The 21,606-nt window shown below is 40.4% G+C and overlaps 1 protein-coding gene across 1 annotated transcript in view; it reads right to left on the bottom strand.

The window, feature by feature from the left end:
- Positions 1-8,511: 8,511 nt before the first annotated feature.
- The window catches only part of ptgfrnb (prostaglandin F2 receptor inhibitor b), a 24,086-nt gene continuing 10,991 nt past the window's right edge, over positions 8,512-21,606 (bottom strand). Inside the window, exons 5-9 of the mRNA XM_030779005.1 lie at positions 19,288-19,710; positions 17,743-18,147; positions 15,437-15,544; positions 8,962-9,267; positions 8,512-8,675 (exon numbers count right to left, since the gene is read on the bottom strand). Coding sequence (XP_030634865.1) covers positions 8,512-8,675; positions 8,962-9,267; positions 15,437-15,544; positions 17,743-18,147; positions 19,288-19,710 — 1,406 coding nt within the window. The remainder of the gene's footprint in view (positions 8,676-8,961; positions 9,268-15,436; positions 15,545-17,742; positions 18,148-19,287; positions 19,711-21,606) is intronic.

Raw genomic sequence — 21,606 nt, 5'->3', positions numbered from 1 at the left:
CCACGCTTTTCAAACTTGAACAAGATACATATAGAAAAAACAGCAATTTGTGAAGTGATTGATAAAATGTTGTGAGCTTGTGAGCTCTGAATACCTTGAATCACATTGTTTAACCAGTGTTGAAGGTAGACTTTTGAGAAATCAAATGTACTGCCATCCGGAAATGATAGCTATTAATCATCACACAGCTCATCCTGGAGCTAGTACATGGCGTTTCAATGACCCACGTTATTTCCGCCACCCACAGTTGCTGATCCGACTATCATAACGGATTGTTATCTCTTTTATCAGACTCAAGCTTCTTTTATGTCATGGAAAATAAAATGATTTATAAGTTTCACAAGTTCTGTGATCTGACACTATCCTTATATTTTACGTGGCTCTAGGTGTACCAAGAATGAGCTGCAGGAAACCACAAAAAAGAAAGGAAATACTCAAGTAAATGATGTAGATTAAGCAGTTAACATACCATCATCTTTAGAGTCATATACAAAAACTGTAAGAGAGCCTAGTTGGACTCCTTGAGGGCGTTTGGGGCGGGGGGGGGGGGGGGGGGGGGGGGGCTGCAGAGATTGGTCAGACTTGCTGAGAAGAGACATAGAAAAATAGGTTTACATGGGAGTCCAGTAGATGATGGTGATGATAATGACGATGATGATGATGTTGACATTTCTCCCATGGAAGAGGGAAAGAGATCATCAGCAAGGGTCAGTTGTGACTTAATATGCACATTCCACAACAGTGATGTACATATATTGGTTTGAGTTGCAAGGCAGCACCTACAAGCAACACTGGATCTGTTGAAAGCTAATCTACTGCATGTGCGGGTGGCTTTAGGAAGAAGAGTTCGTAGAGAACCTCAGAGAAGGATACTGTGGCCAGGTTGCACAGCATAAAACCTTTTTACACCTGACAATGAATGGGTGTGACTAGAGTGGTGCAAAGAACATTGAGCATAAATAAAAAAAGATCCCAACTGGTCTAATGCCTCATATCTCAACCAAAGGGAACTTTTAGGCCCTAGAGTTGTTTCCCAGAGTGATGAACATTTCCCCTTTTTTTTTTCTTTTTTTTTGAAGTGGTGTACATTCTCCTTGCTTGGTTTACATCCACCCAGTCTCATCACACGGGAAGGTCAATGCCAATTAAAACAAGTGCACCTTTGTCCCACCGTGAAACATTTCTGTCCTCGCAACACTGGTATTTTCCGTCATCATAATGCCACCATCACCAGTGTGTGTGGTCAATGTATGGTTTAACGAACATGAAGATAATGTCCACCAATTGTACAGTCACTGGATCTCCATGTCTATGAACATTAACTGGTGACTCTGTTATGCTGCCTGACAGGTTTTTACTACCAACATAAACAAAACACTGAAAGAATAGGCAGTAAACCTCTTTATTACCAGAAGGTGGCAGTATATACAAGTGAATTAAGAGTCGGAACAAAAAAAAAAGAAAAAGAAACAAATCCTCTCCCATAAAAAAAAAAAATACTGACACAAAAAGAAACATTTAAAAGAGTAACTGTGCTTAGTTATACAGAAGAGAAAATGAGAGCATACAAGGAGGAAGGCAGAGATAAAGATCTGAGTTTAAACTGAACACATTGGGGCCAGGTGTTAAAGGTCTATGTGGGTCGAAGCTGCACCAGGAAGGAGACACACACACACACACACACACACACGTGTATACATACAAACAACCACGAGAGACAACTATGAAGTAACAAGTTGAACAGGGTGAAGATAGTTCAGAATATTTGATACAATTCTGTGTAGCTTGTGTACTGAAGTCTTGATTCATTTTACACATGTTATTTTCAAAATAAATCGAAGCTGTTAAATGTGCTTTTGTGATGCATGGATCAAGATGTCAGACTGTGTTGCATGAGATGAGGGTTAAAAGCCAAAACTTGTTTACATGCCTTGTGGCCCTTGAGAAGGATTAGTTCTTTGTGGTGTATGACAAATGTGAGATGGTTGCAGATAATCTGTCTAAAGTGGAATATCTAACACAGTTCCACGCCGCTCGAGGACCCTGAGAACTCTGAGAGCTGGATTGTTAACCATTCCGTAAACACCGTGAAGTTCACCGATTTTGGTGACAAATCAGAGCAGCTGTCAAAGCTTCATTCTACATGATCCAAAATAACATCTGTCTTTCCTTTCTCGCTTATGTTTTTTTTTTCTTCTTTTTTTTTTTTAGATCCAATGAGAATTAGTAAGACGCACTTATTCACCTTCACGCCGTCAAAGAGGTGCCAGTACCAGGGAATGGTAAGGCAAAAAACTTCATCGTGTTGCTGTCTGATTTTATAAAAGGTTTTTTTAAAAAAAAAATGAATAAATAAAATCAGATGGCATGATGAAATTTTTTGCCTCACTGCTTCCTGATATTTGTACCTCTCTGACAGCATGAGGGTGAGTAGGTGTGTTTTATCCTGCCAGAGCCTAGCTTGATAAAAATGCTCGGCCACACAACTCTTGGTGGCCTTTAGTAATCTGTCCTCCTAAACATGAAATCCCCAATCCCGACCCTCCCCCCCACAACCCCACCCGCCACCCCGTGAGACACAGCTCCTCCTCATTAGGTCACTGAATTTCTTCAGTCACGTTGCCATGGCAACTGCCCAGCTCTGTGTGTGACCCGGACCCCTACTCAAGGCCTGGGTAGTCAAGGGAAATGAAACCTTATGGGATAGCGCAGGAGAGTGGCAGCTGAAACACTGATTGAACTTTGTTTCTATTGATTCTCTGTCTGAGAGAGAACTGAACACATGTCTCACAGTCTTGATAGAGGAAGAGACAAATGGTTTTTGACCTCAAACTATGCCATTTCCTGTAGCTCATCTATTTTCTCTTCCAGTCTGTGAAAATGTCATTGTTCTGTGAATGTGCGTTACATTTCCATCAGCAAAAATTCTACACAAATGCATGCGCACGCATATGTGCGTGCACACACACACACACACGCACGCACGCACGCACACACACACACACACACGCACACACACACGAGTGTGTGATTAATAGACTGCCAATGCTTTAAAAGAATAACGTCCTTACACAGATGGTTATGAATATATACATAAATATATTATTTATTCATTAGAGACTCCTTTCGTGTCATATCTTTTTTCAAGTCTTTTTTTAAGAAGTGCTATGTGTTTGTTACATTAAAATTGTTGAGAAAGAATTTGCATGGTCATCACTACCACGTTGACTCAGCTGTTTGACTTTTTAAAAACAGCTCTGCTGTAGTTACAGCTAAAAGCTAAAAATCTTGAGCTGGCGGAGTGTATCCATAGCTGTGAATCATCATTTATCCAGAGAGAGTATGATGGATGGAGAATATCCTAAAATCTGATTTTCTCACTGACCACAAGGCTTAGGAGACACTTTTTAGATCAGTGTTTGCACTTCTGGCAGTAGAAAGTGCTGCTTTTGCTAACCCACAGCATTTCTGACTCAGTACAGAGTTGTTGCCTGTCACAAGCTAATAATTTACTTCAATGAATGTTTGACCAATGTTCTAGTAACATTTTCTCTTAACTTTTTCAAGCAGTAGTGTCATTAGGTTCCCATGTTTGTTTGTGTCCATATGTTGTACACACACACATACACACACACACACACACACACTTAGGTTGCTTTTTTTTTCTTATGAGTGTCTGGTCAAACATTGACTTGGAATAGTTTGAAAACAAGAGGACCTCTGTTTAATTGAAATGTTCAGTGCTCATCATACTGTACTATATGCTCATACTCTAGTTAATATGAACCACAGAACCACAACATGTTACTAAATGGTGATAAATGAAAAACTTTATAACTGGTAGTATAGTGAGTTGATGAATATTTAATGTAGGTCAGGATTGCATAAGATATGACCAAAGATTATAAATACCCTCATGTTTCTGCACCACTTGGTGGTGATCAGACTTGTTTGTGACAAGTACTGTTCTAACCACTGATAACAGGCAGATGTTGTTCGGAGTAATTTTTATGCACTGGGTAAATGAAAAGCGTGATGTCTCTGTGTGTTTATGTGTGTTTGCAGCTGTGTGAGTGTGTGTTTACAATTGTTTATGTGACAGTGTGCATCAGCAAGATCAGCAGAACTCAGGAACTGACAGAGTAACAGCTTCTAAGTGAGAACGAACAGAAAACTGTGAACATGAAAAACATTAGCTTCAAATTTCATAAAATTCTTTATGTTCATAAATTCCTCAAGAAAGAGCATAAAGCTTTCTCGCCAGGTGCAAACAAAATTGTCCAATGTATTGAAGTTGAACAAAATGTGATGACAAAATTTGTACTGAATGGGTTGGGTTTGTTCTGCATTTGTTCTATGTTGATTTGCTATGAGCCATTATTACCCATACATGTGCCGTTAAGTTCCTACAAGGGACAAGTGTAATGCCTTTAACATGAACGAGGTCCTGTTCAAACATCAATGGTGTGTGTGTGTGTGTGTGTGTGTGTGTGGTTCAGACTTTTCAGTGTTGTCCATCCAAACAGAACAGTCTAAAACTAGATAACTTTAGTCATTGGCACGACCATATGGGTTGTGTTGTTAGTTGGTTTTGTGGTCTTGAGTGTTGTGTATTTCAAAGGAGAATGTTGATACACCATTCTGTGGAGAGCTTGCCAAAGAGTGTGCCTTATGTGAATATCTTTCTGCCTAACTGACAGGACTCAATATGAAGCAGTTATGAGATTTAGGGCATTAGCTTTGGTGTCCAAAAGCTGCATTCTAAACAGCACTATCCTACGTTTTCTCCTTAAAATGGCACGTTTTCCTAACTTATCATTAAAAGGTGTCATTAAAACTATTTCAATAAATTAAATCATATATAAAATATAATAAAGTTTGTTATAATAATCAGAGTCCGATCGCACAAACGTTGATGTGTGAGATAAAGCTGGGACACTAGGCTGTCTCTCAGTCAGTCAGACTCAGACATCAGACTTCCTTTAGGAAAACTGTGTCAGATTGTCATTCATTAACACCTTGGGGCAGTCCTGTCAGCGTATGGGTGTGTGTGGTTTTAAAAAAAAAAAAAACAGCACTATTTATACATGTTTTAAGAGAGTGGGAAGAGGAAATTAAATGGACAAATGGACTTGCTTAGTAAAAGCTATATATGCCTCATGACTTCCCTTTGCAAACACACACATGCACACAGACACACACACATTTGTGCACATGCACACGCACACGCGCACTCACATGCACATACACACACACACACATGCACGCACACACAGGAAATCCAATCCTGCCTTTTCCCGCTCCACCAATCTACACCGTTGGCTGTTGACATTGTTGCCACGGCGAGGATGAGGTGTTGAGGAGTCACAGCTGGATTCCTGTGTGGCTTCTCGCTGAGTTCCTGAGCAGTTTAACATTTACACTGTGAAGCCCCGGAGTAACGGCCCCCAAAATATTCAGTCACTCGGAACTTCCCATAGCCCAATTTAACTTTCATTGCTGTGAGATTCCAGCAGATCATGAGGTTATTAGGTGTTTATTAGATAGTGACCTCGCACTACGAGACCACAGTCTGACTGAGGGTATCAGATATATGCTATTCTAAAAAATAAAAAAAAATGTATCATAGTCATTACCTGTGTTGAATCTACTTATGGAAATGTCGTGTTTGAATGACCTTATTTTCATGAAACTCCAAAGAATCATTAATTGCAAAAAATATTAGAAATATTTACAAAAAAATTTTTTTTTTTTCTCTTTGTAATCCCTGAGATACATCCTCTTGTATTTTCTGCCTGTACTGTGGATGTATAACTTATTTTCATTATTTTTTTAACATTTCAATTTTTTTTTTTCTTTTTAATGCCATTCTTTGTTAAGTCTTCTGAATCTCACCAGTGTTATCGCCTTCCACATAGAGAGGGTGCTGTTGACCCTTAGATATCACACTCTCGCTCTTCGATTAGCACCTTCGCCATTTTGGCCAGCTTTTTTTTTTTTTTTGTTATAACTTGTGATCTTTTATTAAGTCTGTGAAAGGTGGGGTCCATTAAAACGGAGTATAAGACTACATTCGATCGACCATACGAAGCTTGATCAAGCATCTTAAGGGAAGAACTGGGCAACACACATAAACAAGCAAGAACTATCCAGCCACTGCCACAGGCTCTGCTCCTAGACCACAAATAGAATATATGCATGTTATCTGTTGGGTCCCAGGCAAGGGGACTTGCCTGCTACTATGAGACGCTAGCTAGAGTGGCAGACCACCATTTAGCACATCTCTCCGAATAATGAATAACAAATCAAGAGACAAAGCAAAGACTGTATGAGGACTGTGCATTTGTTAAAAACATGCCAATGATAATATTGTCACAAGAACAAAATAGAGGTCTCACTTCTTAACATACTTGTTTACGTTGAAAGTTCTAGATCATTTCACATATTTCTTTAATATTATAATTAAGGGTCCATTCGACAGTATTGGACATGAAGAACTATGTAGGTTTTATGATCCTGTCTTTGACATAGTGTAAGTAAAATGAAGTTTTAATTAAAAAAAAAAAAAAAAAAGAGCAAGCAATGGGTGATAAGAAAATCAAAGCATGAGTTTGAAAGATGTTGTCATTTGACACGAACCTGTGATAGATCAGCCCAGTAACCTACAGGAAATCACCGATCAGACACTTCCTGCTGGTTTGCAGTAATGCAGAAAAAAAATCCGCAGAAACAGTTGTCAGGCAATAAACCAATAAAAACATTTACTATATATATATCTTTTTAAAAAGTTCTTTCACAGAATCTGTGACACGTAGGAAACATGACTGATTGTGACCCCCCCCAAAAAAGACATGGTTAAACTGTACATTATTTCAAATCAACTTGCCGTTTGCTTAATGGCAATTACAAAATACTCCAAAGGTGGATAATTATCACAACAAAACTTAAATATGTCACTGAAACTAGTAATTAACAACATCAAACCATAGCAGTGCTTAAATAGATATTTTTGTTCTGTATTCGTGTTCATGGTATAAACTCACAGCAGTGTGGCGCTCTTGGACACAGTTTTCTAACAGATCTCCAGGAAACTATTACAAGGGCTAGTGAAGCCTCCTCCTATTAAAGTCACAGTGTTCCAAAATCCTAGATTTTTTTGCTTAAACCCCACTAAACAAACACCTGATTTAGACAATCAAGATCTTTACAAGCCTCTGTATATCAGAATCGTTCACTGCATTATGGCTACAACAGTCCTGCGGTACAACACTGCAAAAAGAGGGTTTTGGCAGGTGTTGACTACACCTGGTGTAGGCAACACTAAGAGGGGGTTCTTTTTAGTGTGAGATGGTGAAGTGAGCAGAATGTGTGTGTGTGTGTGTGTGTGTGTGTGTGTGTGTGAGTGTGTGTGTGTGTGTGTGCGTACGTGTGTGTGTGTGTGTGTGTGTGTGGTTGGGAGGAGCACGACATTGACATGTGGGAGCCATTATCAGTCTTTATTGTAGGGGATGGGGTTCCTTTGTCCCAAGTCTGAATACTTTTTTTTTTTTTTTTAAACAGACAGGTCTGGGAACAGAGGATAAAGCCCCATAGAGGCAGACATAGTGGAAAAGGAACTTAAAAGGAACAATAAGGAAGAATGCCCTTGAGCTACGGAGAGTGAGTACAATAAAGGAGGTCTTCCTCCTCACTGAGTTTCAGCTCCACTTATTCTTTAATGAAGCGATAGTAGAAGAAGTAGTGTTCTGACCGGTGAGCCAAGCTGTTTGGGGTCCTCAGAACAAGGGCCCAAGGCACAGGATTAACTCAACCAACCATCGATTTCCCTGTTAGTCCGGATATGTCGGTCAGTTAGCTTGTCACTCAGTTAGTTAGTGTGTCATCTTGTCGTCACAGTCTATGGGTTTGTCAGCTCGTCAGTCAATTAACCTGTTCCTCAGTCAAGCAGCCAAAGAGCCACTCACAGAAAGTCGATAAGTCAGTCCGTCAGTGCATACAGCAGCACATCTCCATTTCTTTTAGGAATATCTCAGTTTTTCTCACTTTCTGGAGTCCAAGTCCATGTTCATAAAGGTAGGATTCCTCTTATGTCTCTTTGTAGTGTATTCATTAGCACCATACTCAGAGAAGTTATATTATCAGCAAGTATCAACCCTGATTTGATGACACGCAGGTCCATGGAGCTTATGGAGAATTGCTTCCATTGTTAAAAAAAAAAACATTGTTTAAAGGTCAAACCACATTTAAAAATCAATGCAAAAAGTAAACTTCAGTAAAATCCATTTGCCAGAGAGATACTTGAGAATTTTAGTGCAATAAGTCTATTTGTTCTGTGGGCAGTCCTCATTGGTTGTTCAGCGGTTGTCAGAGGTTTCCTTGACACACAGTATCCACTGAAAGCTGTCATCCTGTCCCACTTAAGTAAATAAGTTGCTAGAATGTTGCTAGTCTGTTAAACTGTTGCCATGGCACCCAGGTAGAAGAGAGACCGCCTGTTAGATGTCCGGAATGTCAGTCCATTTCCAGGTCCATAAGTTTGTTGCGTGAGCGGGGTGTGCTTGTCGTGTTTCGGCAGCAGCAGTGAGCACAAATGAGGCCCAAAAGGAGGGAGAAGATCCCCATAAAGGCTGACGCACAGACCCCATATAGCAAGGGCAGCTTCATGGAGTCCCAAACTGAAAAAAGAAAAAAAAACAACAGAATAGAATAAAAAACAAAATAACAATTCTGGTAAATTTGTTATTTGCATTCAGCAATTGGTAACCACAACTGACGAGAGAGGCGTTAACCCACAAGGTTGCCAGTTAACGTTCTTGATAGCTACACAGAATAGATGGCATTTTGACATACCCAATAGCAGTGTTTATCCTATTTGGATCAAAACTTTGACATCGCGGTAATAGTTCCTCTCCCTCACCCCCAAAACAAAGATAAAGTAAAAAACATGATAGATCTGCTCACATGCAAATTTGACACTGAGGAAGACCCTTTTAGAGATGGCATCAGGAGCCTTGCTCCATTTTCCGGATGCTGGTGATCGGAGCCAAGGCGTGGCGATGCAGTGGTATTCGCCTGCGTCACTGTCCTGGGTGCTGTGGACACCGAGCAGGTATTTCTGGGAATCAGAGCGTTCCAGGCTGAGGTCACTACTATCGTTGCGAGGGACCTTACGCACCACACCCCAGCGGTCCATACTAATCAACAGTATGGGGTCATCTGAATCCCTGATTCGAGTCAAGAACCAACGTATCTCGTATGCCACGTCATCTATTGGGGTAGGAAAAAAAAGAATGAACATGGAGAGATGAAGAGGTAAGAAGAGGGAAGAGAGCAAAAAATGACCTTTGCACTGGTAGTGTTAGCTTTCTGTTAGCAAACATCTGAAATAAAGAGGAACATCTGAATCAAACGTGACAATTCATTTTTTAGTTGACTTACTCATAATAATTTGTGATATCTTAAATACACTGCACAGCTGCGGTACTAGAATGTATACCGTATGCTTTATCAACGTGTGGTTCTTCTATGGACTACCAAATAGAACTTAGATTCCATAACAGAGCTTCCATAAGAGAGCAGAGATTCCATAACAGAGCAGAGATTCCATAACTGAGCTTTTCCATGAGGAGAGGACAAAGAATAACAGTAAATTGACACACAAAAGAAGTCAACAAAATGTACACTTGTATACAATGTGACGTGACAACATAATGCGATTTTGTATGGTTAGCAAAGAAAAATGCAATTCCCTTTGAAATATATTTGTTTATTGAAGGTGTTTTTCCTTTCGTGTTGTTTGCTAGCTTTCCTTGTTTGTTTCCTGCCCCATTTTAGAAGCATATGATTCTAAGTACAATCTACAGTCTAAAAATATAACGTTAAAACCCCAGGAGAGGCTTGGTGAAGGGAGTCGTTATTGGAAGATTTTGAGCGTACAGAAGAAAAGAAGCCTGTGAAGAAGCTCAGTGAGAGCAGCTGATCCAAAACTAGCAATTAGAGGAACAGTGAGGCAGCCCACTACTGTCACACCCACGCAGTGACTCAAAAGATCTGAATAGCATCGTCTTTTGAAAACAACCCCCTTCCTCTTGCGCTAAAGTGATAGAGATAAAGACAATGAGCAAATAGCGAGGGAGAGAAATGGAAGAGTGAACTTCCACCGAGTCCACTGACCCAGAATGAACTGGATGGATTCTGAGGGTCATATTCGATATCCAGTTCAACTCATAATTATATCTCTCTTGTGTCGAAATCGTCAGAGGATGATGGGTAATGCCATTAATTATTAGCCTGGCGCTCATATTCGTTTCTGCTGCTATTGTTAAGAAAAGAATAAACTTGGATGAAGAACTTTATGAACATGACCCAGTGTGAGACAAAGTTGAAGTTAGCATTTCCTTAAAGTAATGAAACTATCATAAAATGAAGCATTTACGATTCTGCACTAAAGCAAGGGAACTAAATGGTTTTCTGCTTGAACAATTTGAATTTCACCCATATTTCTCATATTCCTGATCAGCCATGTTAATAACAACTAACAGTCTACAAAAGCAATCAATTGTGATTATCCAAAAAAAAAAAAAAAAAAAAAAATTCCACGCCAACTTAATAAGTATGTCAAGATGTTGTAATGTTAATCAGCATAAAAATCCATACAGGAACCAAACTGCACCATCTTGATTTTGTATAGAAACCATTCCATCTGAACCTCCCAAGCAGAAATATGACTATGAATGTATTCCTTTTTTCCCCCTGAATAGTTACTGTTTTGATGTCCACTTTGATCTGACACGCTCGAGAGTTACATGTTAAGATAATGATGGTGCTGATCATGAAGCCTGGCATGGAAGGATGGGCGATATTTATAGAGCGGCTGGGGAGGAACCAGAGAGAAGACCACTATTATTTCTGAGGACATGGACATGGACAAAGGATGCGGGCTGACATGCACATTCTCAAAATTGGCCCCAGGGTCTCTTATGGCCCAAAAGCATTTGAATCAAATTGCTTGATCCCAAACTGATTTTTGAAATGGTACGTTCCACTGAAGACAGCTCTTTAAGACAGCTGGCTTAATAGCCCGGTCACTGCTACATCTTTATTACTGTCTCTCTTAAAAACTTCGGTGAAGAGAGGAGAAATCGGAAAGATGCTTAAGAAGACCACAGTGGACTGTTTTTTTTTTTTTTTACCCTTTTCATTACTGAGTTAACATTGTTTTCGTTGGCAAGCTCCAACACAGCTCACACAAACAGTTGACCAATATAACAAAAAGTGCATAACTCCGTCAAAAACGTATTTCCTTCATTTCAATTGTTAAGCTTCTGACAAAGTAAGCCTTTGCCCTCTAGAATTTAATAGGTAAAGGAATTGAAAAAGGAAGATGGATCACTATGAGTGAAAATTTCATCATGAATAAACTAATAAGGCTTTATCTGACTCCTCAAGGGAGTCATGGTGTTTCGGTTGGCATGCCTGGATCCATGTCTGCACCATGCACCAGAGATAATAAACTCACAATGTCATGTCAGTAGACCCCAGATTACAGCCAGCTGGTAGAGTGTAATTGTAGCCTGCTCTCTTGTGAGGTACTAGGAAACAGATGAGAGTCATTGTGGAAGGGGAGAGCAGCACTAATGGACTGTATAAAAAGTTAGTGTAAATAATTACCCACGAAGTTGAACAAAGACTGTACGGGTAATCTGACTCGCTGGGCCCGGGTAAGTGCTTTCTCAAGAGCCAGTGGTAAAGGACGTGCTGACATTTTAGTTTACTGATAAGATCGCTGTTTGTGATCCTATCACCTCACCAGAACTCCACGGTCATTACTACAGGACCATAACCATTCATAACCACAGCAATCCAGAGCAACACAGGATCAAGAGCAAGTTAAAGCAACAACAACAACAACAACAACAACAACAAGCAAAACAAAACAAAACAAAATAGATTACTTGATTTCTTGATGTTCAGTAATTCTGTTAACACATTGAATGACTAAAAGACTGTATCCACTAGCTTGTTTAATATATTTTGTCTTATAACAGCAGTCCTCAGTAGTCTATGTTAAGGTGACACGACACTTCACGTAAGAATATCTTAACACCTCAAAGTGTTCAAAATCTATCAAGGATTGTCTCATGGATCTCTTCTGCATGGGTCTTTTGCATTCCAAGAGTTATCTGAAAATGTGAGACTGAACACACTGTCCTGTTCCCCCTGTTATGAAAAGATAGTGGCAGGGCAGTCAGTCTGAAATTATATAACACACTCATAAAAAAAGAGGTCGGCAATGAGAAGATTTTCTTATGGAAAAAAAAAAAAATAAAAAACATAACATTTTACATGTTCAGGGGTATGCTGAGCAGACAGAAGAAGATGTGAAAAAAGGCCCAGAAGAACTAAGTTGACAACTTTATGCTCCTGAACCATCTACATATTGACTCTTCTCAACACTGAAACAAAACCGTTTTTTATGATCTAAACTCAAGTATTATGGTTTGGGGATAGAATATAGCTTCTGAGCATGGCTTGCAATAAAGTCCAACACAGTGGCAAGCTAGGACATGTCAGGACAAAGAGATTGGCTTACACTTCACTGAAACCACTTTGAAACCCCTCACAGCCAACAGGTGTGACATATCTTCTCAAAGTCCTCACAGAAAAACGGTGAAACACATCACACGGTTTCTACTTTATGACAAATACCAGGAAACAATCCTGCATCAACTTGTTTGCAACTTTCAACCGTTGAATGTACGTCAGCATTACTCATTACTAATCAACATTTAGGCCACCATAAGCTAGCAGCAGGTTCTTTCCACACTCTTGAATAAATGTGATAGAGTACTTACGCAAACAAAACTGTAACTCTGCGGTGGAAAATGACACATTTCTCTTCAGAAGTTTGCAAACATGTATATGACAATGATTTTCTCACACCTGAGATTTGCATTTAACCATTACATCACATCACTGTTTCCGCTGTGTCCTCACACACTGTGCAGTCATTTCTGAAAATCAGTGCATAGCTGCCGTTAAGGTACTCTCAATACCATCGCACTGTTCAATCTGGCAACTGAACATTTACACAATTGTTCACATTTTTAAACAAATGAAGGATGAACCAAAACAATTTGTGATTTGATAACTGTAAGAAAACACACACAAATTTAAAAAATTATCAGCTTGAGTTGTGTTCCTAGATACCACCAAGTCACACGTTCCAGATATAGTTTGCCATTGTCATGTTCATGGTTTATAAGCAAAGGCTAGTAGGATCTGAGAACGATGAGCCTTCAAAATGCTGGCTCCTACCTTTCTAAATAAATACAGACTATGACAGACTATACAAGAAAAGTGCAGTGTTTTGAAAAAGGCTAATCTACTTGTCTTTCCTTTAGATGTATAAAGGAGAACTGATAGTGTTACGCTGAATAAGATTCACATTACACTTGGGTTTTACAGAACAGAAAAAATCAGTGCAAATTTTTAAAGCATTCCTAAGATGAGTCATCACAGTACTGTCATTCACTTTTCACAGTCTCTCTCTCTCTCTCTCTCTCTCTCTCTCTCTCTCTCTCTCTCTGTCTGTCTGTCTCTCAGACTCTGTCTCTCTCTAAAAATACACTTGCAGAGAATAATTCTTGCAGCTCACTCTTGAGGGTTTGGCGGTAAGGGTATTCTTTTAGCACTACATCAAAACAGCCAGACTTAGCGTATCAGAACTACCCACAGACCGTTATCTACACGTCAACACATATTGTTTTTAGAAAGCCACCTGACTAGTCATACCTCAAGGTAGCGTGTTCAGGTTGGTGCAACAAATGTTGAGGTTCACTGACAACCTTTGACTGATTTAGCGATACAGCCATACTGCGATATGGCTTTAGTTAGGCCTAGAATGTACATATTGGTCGAATTGAAGTGATTTGACAGGATGTACAGATCTAGTTCAGCAGCTGTGTCAGCCTTTGAGAGAAGAATCAGATTTCAATCCCAAAAAATTCTGCCTTGAAGACTGGCAGAGCATTTCAGTGTGCAAAATCTAAATGAAAGCAAAGCCTTTGATTTCAGCCAAAAGATCTTTCCAATTCATACATATTTATGAGCACCAACATACATAAATGTTTATAGGAATGAAAATTCAAATTGTTTTACCTCATCAAAGAAACAAAACAAGTTTTGCAAGACTCAGACCATATACTTTTAACGACTGTCTAAACACACGTGCGCACACACCTAAACAGAAATGTTTCTTCCGTGTTCTCTCTACATGGTCTAACTATCTCTTCATCCAAAAGAAACACATACACACCCACGAACAATATGCACCCAAATGCGCACACACACACACACACACACACACACACACACACACACACACAAGTACTGAGACATACAATACACATCTGTTACTTGATCAAATTCCTGAACCCATGGTGAACCTGTTGTTTTTGGCCAGCTCATAAATCTGCTCAGTGAGAAGGGACTTACATGAGTAAAACAGCTCTCCATGACTATAGGAGGGAGGGTCAACGTGCGAAGGCCTGATATAATCAAATGACTACAGTATCTAGGCCAGGGTGATGATAAGGGTTACAGATACAATTCGCATGTTTCTATCAGAGAATCAGATGTCATCTGGAAAAAAAAAAGTAACAGACTCCTCCCTGATACTGTAGGGACTAAATGACAGACAGTAGGGACTAAATGTCACATTCCGCAAAAAAAAAAAAAAAGAGTAATTCTATAGGCAGTGTAGTGAAGACACTGGAGACTGAATGTATCACCATAAATTTGAAAAAAGATACATTTCAAAGCATTGTGTTTCACAGTGGGTTATTTTCAAGTTAGTTCCAAGGATGTGGAAAAGCAAGATTCCTAACTCTAAGAGAAAGCAAAAGCGAAAAGCTCTCTTTATCGTAAAGCCAATCTGCTGATTCAAAACGCAACAGTCTGAAACAGATTGGACATTTTGATAAACAGCAAGGCGTTTTTAAACACAAAAAGTGAATCTGGTTCATCATACAGGAATCAATCATGGATTCAAAAAAGTGATTAAAGAGGATTTGAAAAGATTAAATCACTTCTAAAATCAATTATGAGCACCTACAGTACAGTACAGTAAAATTTTACATTTTCAAATACATTTAAAAGTGATCAAATGACCATCTCGTGTTTCCTTTCCTTGGAAAATGCAAATGGAGCATTAAGTCAAATTTATACACCAGGAAAAAGGATAAAGTTCTTTTACATATATGGAGGAAATGGATGAGGACATTTAAAAAAGAAAATATCAGGTTGTGTTATCACAGTGGACAACTCTGGTGGCTAACAGTAGCCACATATCAAAGACATATTTCTTAACGAAAGAAACTTCTCTAATCAAGCAGAGATTTAGTAGTAATAGGAAGGATGAGTATTCCTCACTTACCTGTGTTTGGAGATGTTCCTGCCACAACCATTTCACACTGCATTTTAACAGGTTCCCAGGGATATACGCTTGTAGTGTCTGAACTAATGGATACAAGAAATGAGGGACCTGCAGAAAGTTAAATACACAAAAAAGAGATCTATTTAGTGTTTAATATCTCTTGTTTCAGCTCTGCTCATCTTTTCTCTTTCTTTTCAAAGTAAAGTGTCTGCTACTTTCAATGTTCTAGAGACAAAGTAATGTGACTTCAGGTAAAAGGAACATACTGGTAGATATTGATACACATTTTTGAGAAGAAGTCAGCAGCTTTCCCATTCTAACGGGTGCTTAGTTCAAATTAGTTCAAAAGTGTGAATAAGAGGTTTTGTGATACTGCTCTCCATTTGCTTAAAAGCATTTATCTGACGCATAACATTCTATACATCCTGCCTGTTCAAAGGAGCACTCACAATCTTCAGCACCAATCATATTCAGCCCTCTCTCCTGTGGATTCGCTTTCCCAGTTTGGTTCATGTTTTTTTTTTTTTTTATATCTCTCTCTGTATCCTTTCCTCTTTCAGTTCCCTACTCTAAGCCTATGTACTCTGGAGCGTTACTTACAGCCTTGTGTGTACGTGGACGTATATTCCTCTATTCTCTGTGTGAACGACAGGGAGTATGCAGGTGGTCCCCTTTGAACACGCTCACCCAGAGATTTTACATTACTGACGTTACTCTCATGACAGCTGATTTGTGGATTAAGTCTTAGTCCTTGAGTGATTAGAGTGGATCCACAATCCACCAAAGTATAATGACAAAATGTAAGGAAGCCAGGGCAGAGGGTTCTTAGTTCCTTTTTGTGCAAGTTAGTGTGTTAGAGAGAAAGAGAGAGGGAGAGAGCAAGAGAGAGAGAGAGAGAGAGAGAGAGAGAGAGAGAGAGAGAGAGAAATGTAATGAAAAGGAGAAGATGTGAGACAATATATAGAAAGAGAGGGGAGTGATGAAGAAGGAGTGGGTAAAGGATGAGAAAGGCAGACAAAGAAGGCGAGACAGCTGAAGGAATTAGTCCAGAGAGAGTCTCTTAACGACGTCTTTGAAGCCACTATCACCCCTTATAAGGAAGCTGGCCTATTAGCAACCAAAGTTCCTCAACTACCTCTCTGCACAGAGAGAGGTACAGTGAAACAGAAAGACTGACTATGCAAGAGATACTGAGCCACTCTTGATGAGATAAGTGTGAGAGAGAGAGAGAGAGAGAGAGAGAGAGAGAGAGAGTGAGAGAGAAAGCTAGCTATTGGGTGAGAGAAGCTGTTTGTTCCTCATCCCAGAGGAATGACACATGGCATCAAACAGAGGAAAGTAGGCCGCGTGTGTGTGTGTGAGTGTGTGTGTGTGTGTGTGTGTGTGTATGTCTGAGTGTAAATGTGTTTGAGGGTGTGTGTCTATGCGTGGGAGGGTGTTAAAGCTCTGAAGGGACTTCAGTGGAAATATTAGTGTACTGGAGGTGTGTGTGTATGTGGGCTTTAGCGTGGTGTGTGCTATTAGTGTGTGTGTGTGTATGTGCTTCCATAAAAGGTAGTAAAACTAGCAGGGCACATGTGCATAGCCACACAATAGAGCATAGTGTTACAAGCACAGAGAGTTCATAACACACACACACACACACACACACGTACTCTTGTGGATTATGTTTTACAACCAACTCAGGATAAATGAGAACCTTGTCTTAGTTCACTTCAAGATTCATTTAAGTGCAAGAAAGGATGCCAACTGTTTAGGAGGAACATATCAATACACACTAGTACTAGCATTACTGTAGGTGAGATCCACTAAATGATTCATTAATCAGTCCGTAAGAAGCACATTAAATACAGTATTGGTGCTTTCAAAGCCTGCTACTGTTCCAATATTTATGAATATTGGTTGAATTTACTTTGAAACGGGGTCTGACATATTTGGCTCCTTATCGGCCAAGGGGACCTCAGACCAAGTACTTTAAGTACAGATATTGATAACTAACAACCAAATTAAAAGATCACAATTCTGCCTTCTACCAAAAAGCTGCCTTATTTGGAATAAAATCAGTCGTCTCTCTGCATTTAAAGCTACTGTGCATGCCAGATTACAGTGTGGAAAAGGAAAGAAAATGGATTAATACTGAGACTTAAATTAAGCTCTGTCCTGTTCCTCCCCTCCTTAACCAATGGCCCGTGGCTTCTGTTACACAAACCCATGTATAGTGGCCTTTGTGGCACACTTCCATCTTTTTCATAAAGTTGTTTACAGTTGTTTAAAGAGGGTGTGATGTGAATGTGTGCAATCCTCACCTGTATGTTCAAAATCAATCTGGACTTTATTGGAGTCTCCGCTCACTACCTCCACCCGGTCCTCACCAGGCTGCTGGGTCCAAGCACCAATCTGGCACCAGTAGTACCCCCGGTCCGAAACCTGCACCCCCTGAATTCGGAACCGGAACTCTCGAGCTCCAGATTTCACGAGCGACACGCTGTCCAGCCGGTCGGGCTCGCTCGCGTCCTCCAGTTTGAGCACAGAATCCGAGCTCAGGGAAATGACCTTCCGAACTGGCCCCAGAACAGACTCCTGGAACTGGATGATTACAGAGAATGACGCCCCCTGCAGGCTATCCCCAGCAACGCGACAGCTCATCTCGAAGGTGCTGCCGCTGGCCGTGGCTTCTCGTAAACGAGAGGCCCCTACGCTGAGGGCAGGCTCTGCAAAGACAAACACACAGAGACAATCAATACGGATAGACAGCGACTATGCAGACAGCAGCGCTGAGGAAATGGACAAATGGCTCTCATTTGAATCGAGCTAAAAGCATGGAAGCTCCACAATGATTTAAAACGACTGAGACATCAAATGATCCAACTCAGCATCATGAATCGGTCGAATAAAAAGTTATACTAATGAACCTAATGATGACTGTGCCAGAGTTATGTCATATCTTTGTCCAGTCTGACACATTTGACTGCCTGAATCAAAAAAGTTTAAGGAGGACTATTAAAAAAAAGAAAGAAAGAATGAATGAAAGAAAGAAAGAAAGAAAAAATCTGCCTCTATAGAAGATGAGTGAATATGACAGCTTTGCCAAAACTAAAGAAATTTTACATATCACGGGAATTAATGAGATGAGGAAGATTAATGAGTTTTTAAAAATGTTGAGGTTGTCAGCAGAAACAGTCTTGTTTCACAAGACAAATAAAGTTCTGGAAATGGTGTCAAGAGCCGGCGCTCATATTTCTGCACACTGCATGCACAATTATCTGAGCTAATCTAGGTCATGGTATCTTTTATGTTATCTTATATGTTTGCTATTTTATTCATAAAGTGCATTAAGTACTTAAGGCAGCGCTTGAACAAATCAGTTCACATGCCCGTAAAAGTGCACCACACATGAATCTATTCGCTATAGCAAAAAAACAGAACTCTGAAGAGTTCAATGAATTCAGTGAGCAGACCACAGATAGGAAACAGGACATTATTTTTACATGCAGTATTGCACAGAACAGTCTTACCTGTGACCTCTGCCATGACCCCGTGATGTTTTGTGTGTGTGTGTGTGTGTGTGTGTGTGTGTGTGTGTGCGCGTGTGTGTGTGTGTGCCTATGTATGTGTATGTGCGTTTTTGTTTACCAAATCTACATATGTCAAAAACACCGAGTAATCATCCTAACGAGAACGTAAACATTGACAACAAAATAAGACAATGACAAAACAGGAAAATACGATTACAGAACCTTTTGACCAACCCCCAAAAAGTAATCCATGGATGCTCATTAAATTAACTTCTGTTGCTGGAACATTTGAATTAATAGGAAAGCAATAAATTAAACATCAGGGCTTGCACTCACTCTTTGTAGCCAAGCTGAGTTTGAGAACAGGGGTTTGGAATTCTGCTGCTCTTTCCCAGTTGCCATTCCGAGAGAGGGCCCATGCAGTGACGCTGCAAGCGTAATTGCCTGCGTCGGCATTCATCGCGCGGAGAAAGCGGAGCTTGAAGGTGTTTGGTTCCACTCGTGTCACAGAGATGAGACCGGATTCGAGACGGGCGCGATACTTTTCGGCAGGCCTGAGGGCCCCATTCTCATCCAGTGAAGCGATGACATGCATGGTCGTCGTGTCACCCATGGGCGTGGTTGCTGTGTAATGCCAGGACACGCCCAATCGTCCGTTACGCAGGTGGGAAACATTTGTCACCTGACATTCCAGCTCAGTGGGATCACCAGGGAACTGTGCAGTCACAGAACTAACCAGAGTGACAGAAAAATCTGGATCTGACATGGAATGAATGGGAGGGAGGGAGAGAGAGAGAGAGAGAGATAATTGAAATTAAATGAATTTTTTATAACATCTTGATAAAGAGTCAGTCCAATGCTGTTTTCCCATGAAACACACATGACCATGTAAAGCACTTGAATGATTCATGTTGAGAAAGAGGGTAGGTTTGTATGGTAATGAAACGCAAGAAAGGTCAACATGCCAAAATACTACTGATCAGCTGGTGAGTCAGCACCGTGTAGTCATTTTTGATGCAGTGAAACTGAAACTCTCCCGCCTGGTTGGAAGTAATCCAGAATCTGAAGCATTTGACAGTGGGTTTCTTTTTCCAGACTTATGCCTTCACATAAACAGTCTCACACAAACACACTCGCTCAGAGAATCACCAACTTAAAAAGACGAAAAGACACACACACACACACACAGACACACACACACACACATGCATACATACATACACACACACACACACACACACACAGGCAACCACACAAGCAAATACACAAACACACAGGTCTATCATGACCCTGTTTCTAGGCTGTGAACGTAACAGTGTCAAGTGTTTCTGGGCACTGGGCCCAGAGATCATGGTGGGAGGCTTGGGACTTCGTGAAGCTGATCTCTCAGTCAGCCTTCCCTTATACAGCTGGGACCTTCATGCCTCGCTGAACACTACACACAAACGCAGACACACACACACACACACACACACACACACACACACACACCTTACTGGCCAAAATACACTCAGTCTTACAAATATCCACTCAATATTCACACAAAAATGACTTGCATATGTTTGCACTTGAAGTATCAAGGAGAATATATGAAGAGCTCAGAGAGAGACTTTCACACAGAAACAAACCCTTCATTCACAGGCCCCTCTCTTTCTCACAGTTGATGACAGACCTGTGTTGGGCTTTTGGACGTCACCATTCCTGAATCACTCACTGTAACCATCTGTCCATCATGGTGAGATTCACCCTCTGTTGCTGCTCCGACTACAAGTCCCTCCCACCTCTTTCAGATATAAGCCAAGACTGGGCATTGGCTGACTACTGCATGGGCACATCTCTTCATATTGAACCATCACACAGTTCACACACTCTAAATATTTTATCTTGAACTATTCTCTCATCTTTTGTGCCAATTGTATGTTACGAGCACAAGACGCCTTTTTCGGTTAAGAGAAGCAAGAGGTAGGTAGACATTCCATTTTAACATTCAAAAACAAACCGATGATGAAACCAAGATTGGCATCATGACGATGACAAGGGACACAGCTACAACTGGTGAACATGTAATAGTAGGTCACCATGTAGAATCTAGAGTCTGGAAACTTTAAAAGCCCTCATCAGAACAATACTGAGTAAACCTTTTGTTTAATTATTTGCCATAAAAGGGCAGGGTTTTTTTTTTCTTTTTCAAAGTCCAGATTGAGAAATATGGGAAAGGCAGACCGAGATGTGGTGGACAACAAGACTGCTCGTGAGTGTGCTAACGGTTTGATTGTACATTCAGACAGTACACAGACAGTGAGAGAAAGAGAAGGCCCCAACAATGTAATTCTTTAGTAAGACAAACACAACAGACAAGATGAATGTTTCCTGAGCTGCCTTTTAGCCAGTTGCTGGGGATGGCAATGGAGTATCCTAGGAACGGGACAAAGAGTAAGGGAAAATCTCAGAGTGTGTGTCAATTAACCAGCACAAGAACCTCTCCACTCCAGACACTCAATGCCACATTATCAGACAGAGCAGGTCTCTATCACTCACTTTATCACACACTCTGCCTTTCCGCTCTCCTTCTCCTCTCACTGGCCTCTGTAGCCTCTCTTTCATTCCTTCTTTCTTTCTTTCTTTCTTTCTTTCTTTGTCTGTTGTACACCTGCA

The sequence above is a fragment of the Chanos chanos genome, chromosome 7 (genome assembly GCF_902362185.1).
Source record: "Chanos chanos chromosome 7, fChaCha1.1, whole genome shotgun sequence".
NCBI lineage: Eukaryota > Metazoa > Chordata > Actinopteri > Gonorynchiformes > Chanidae > Chanos > Chanos chanos.
This window is presented reverse-complemented; position numbering and strand designations above follow the sequence as displayed.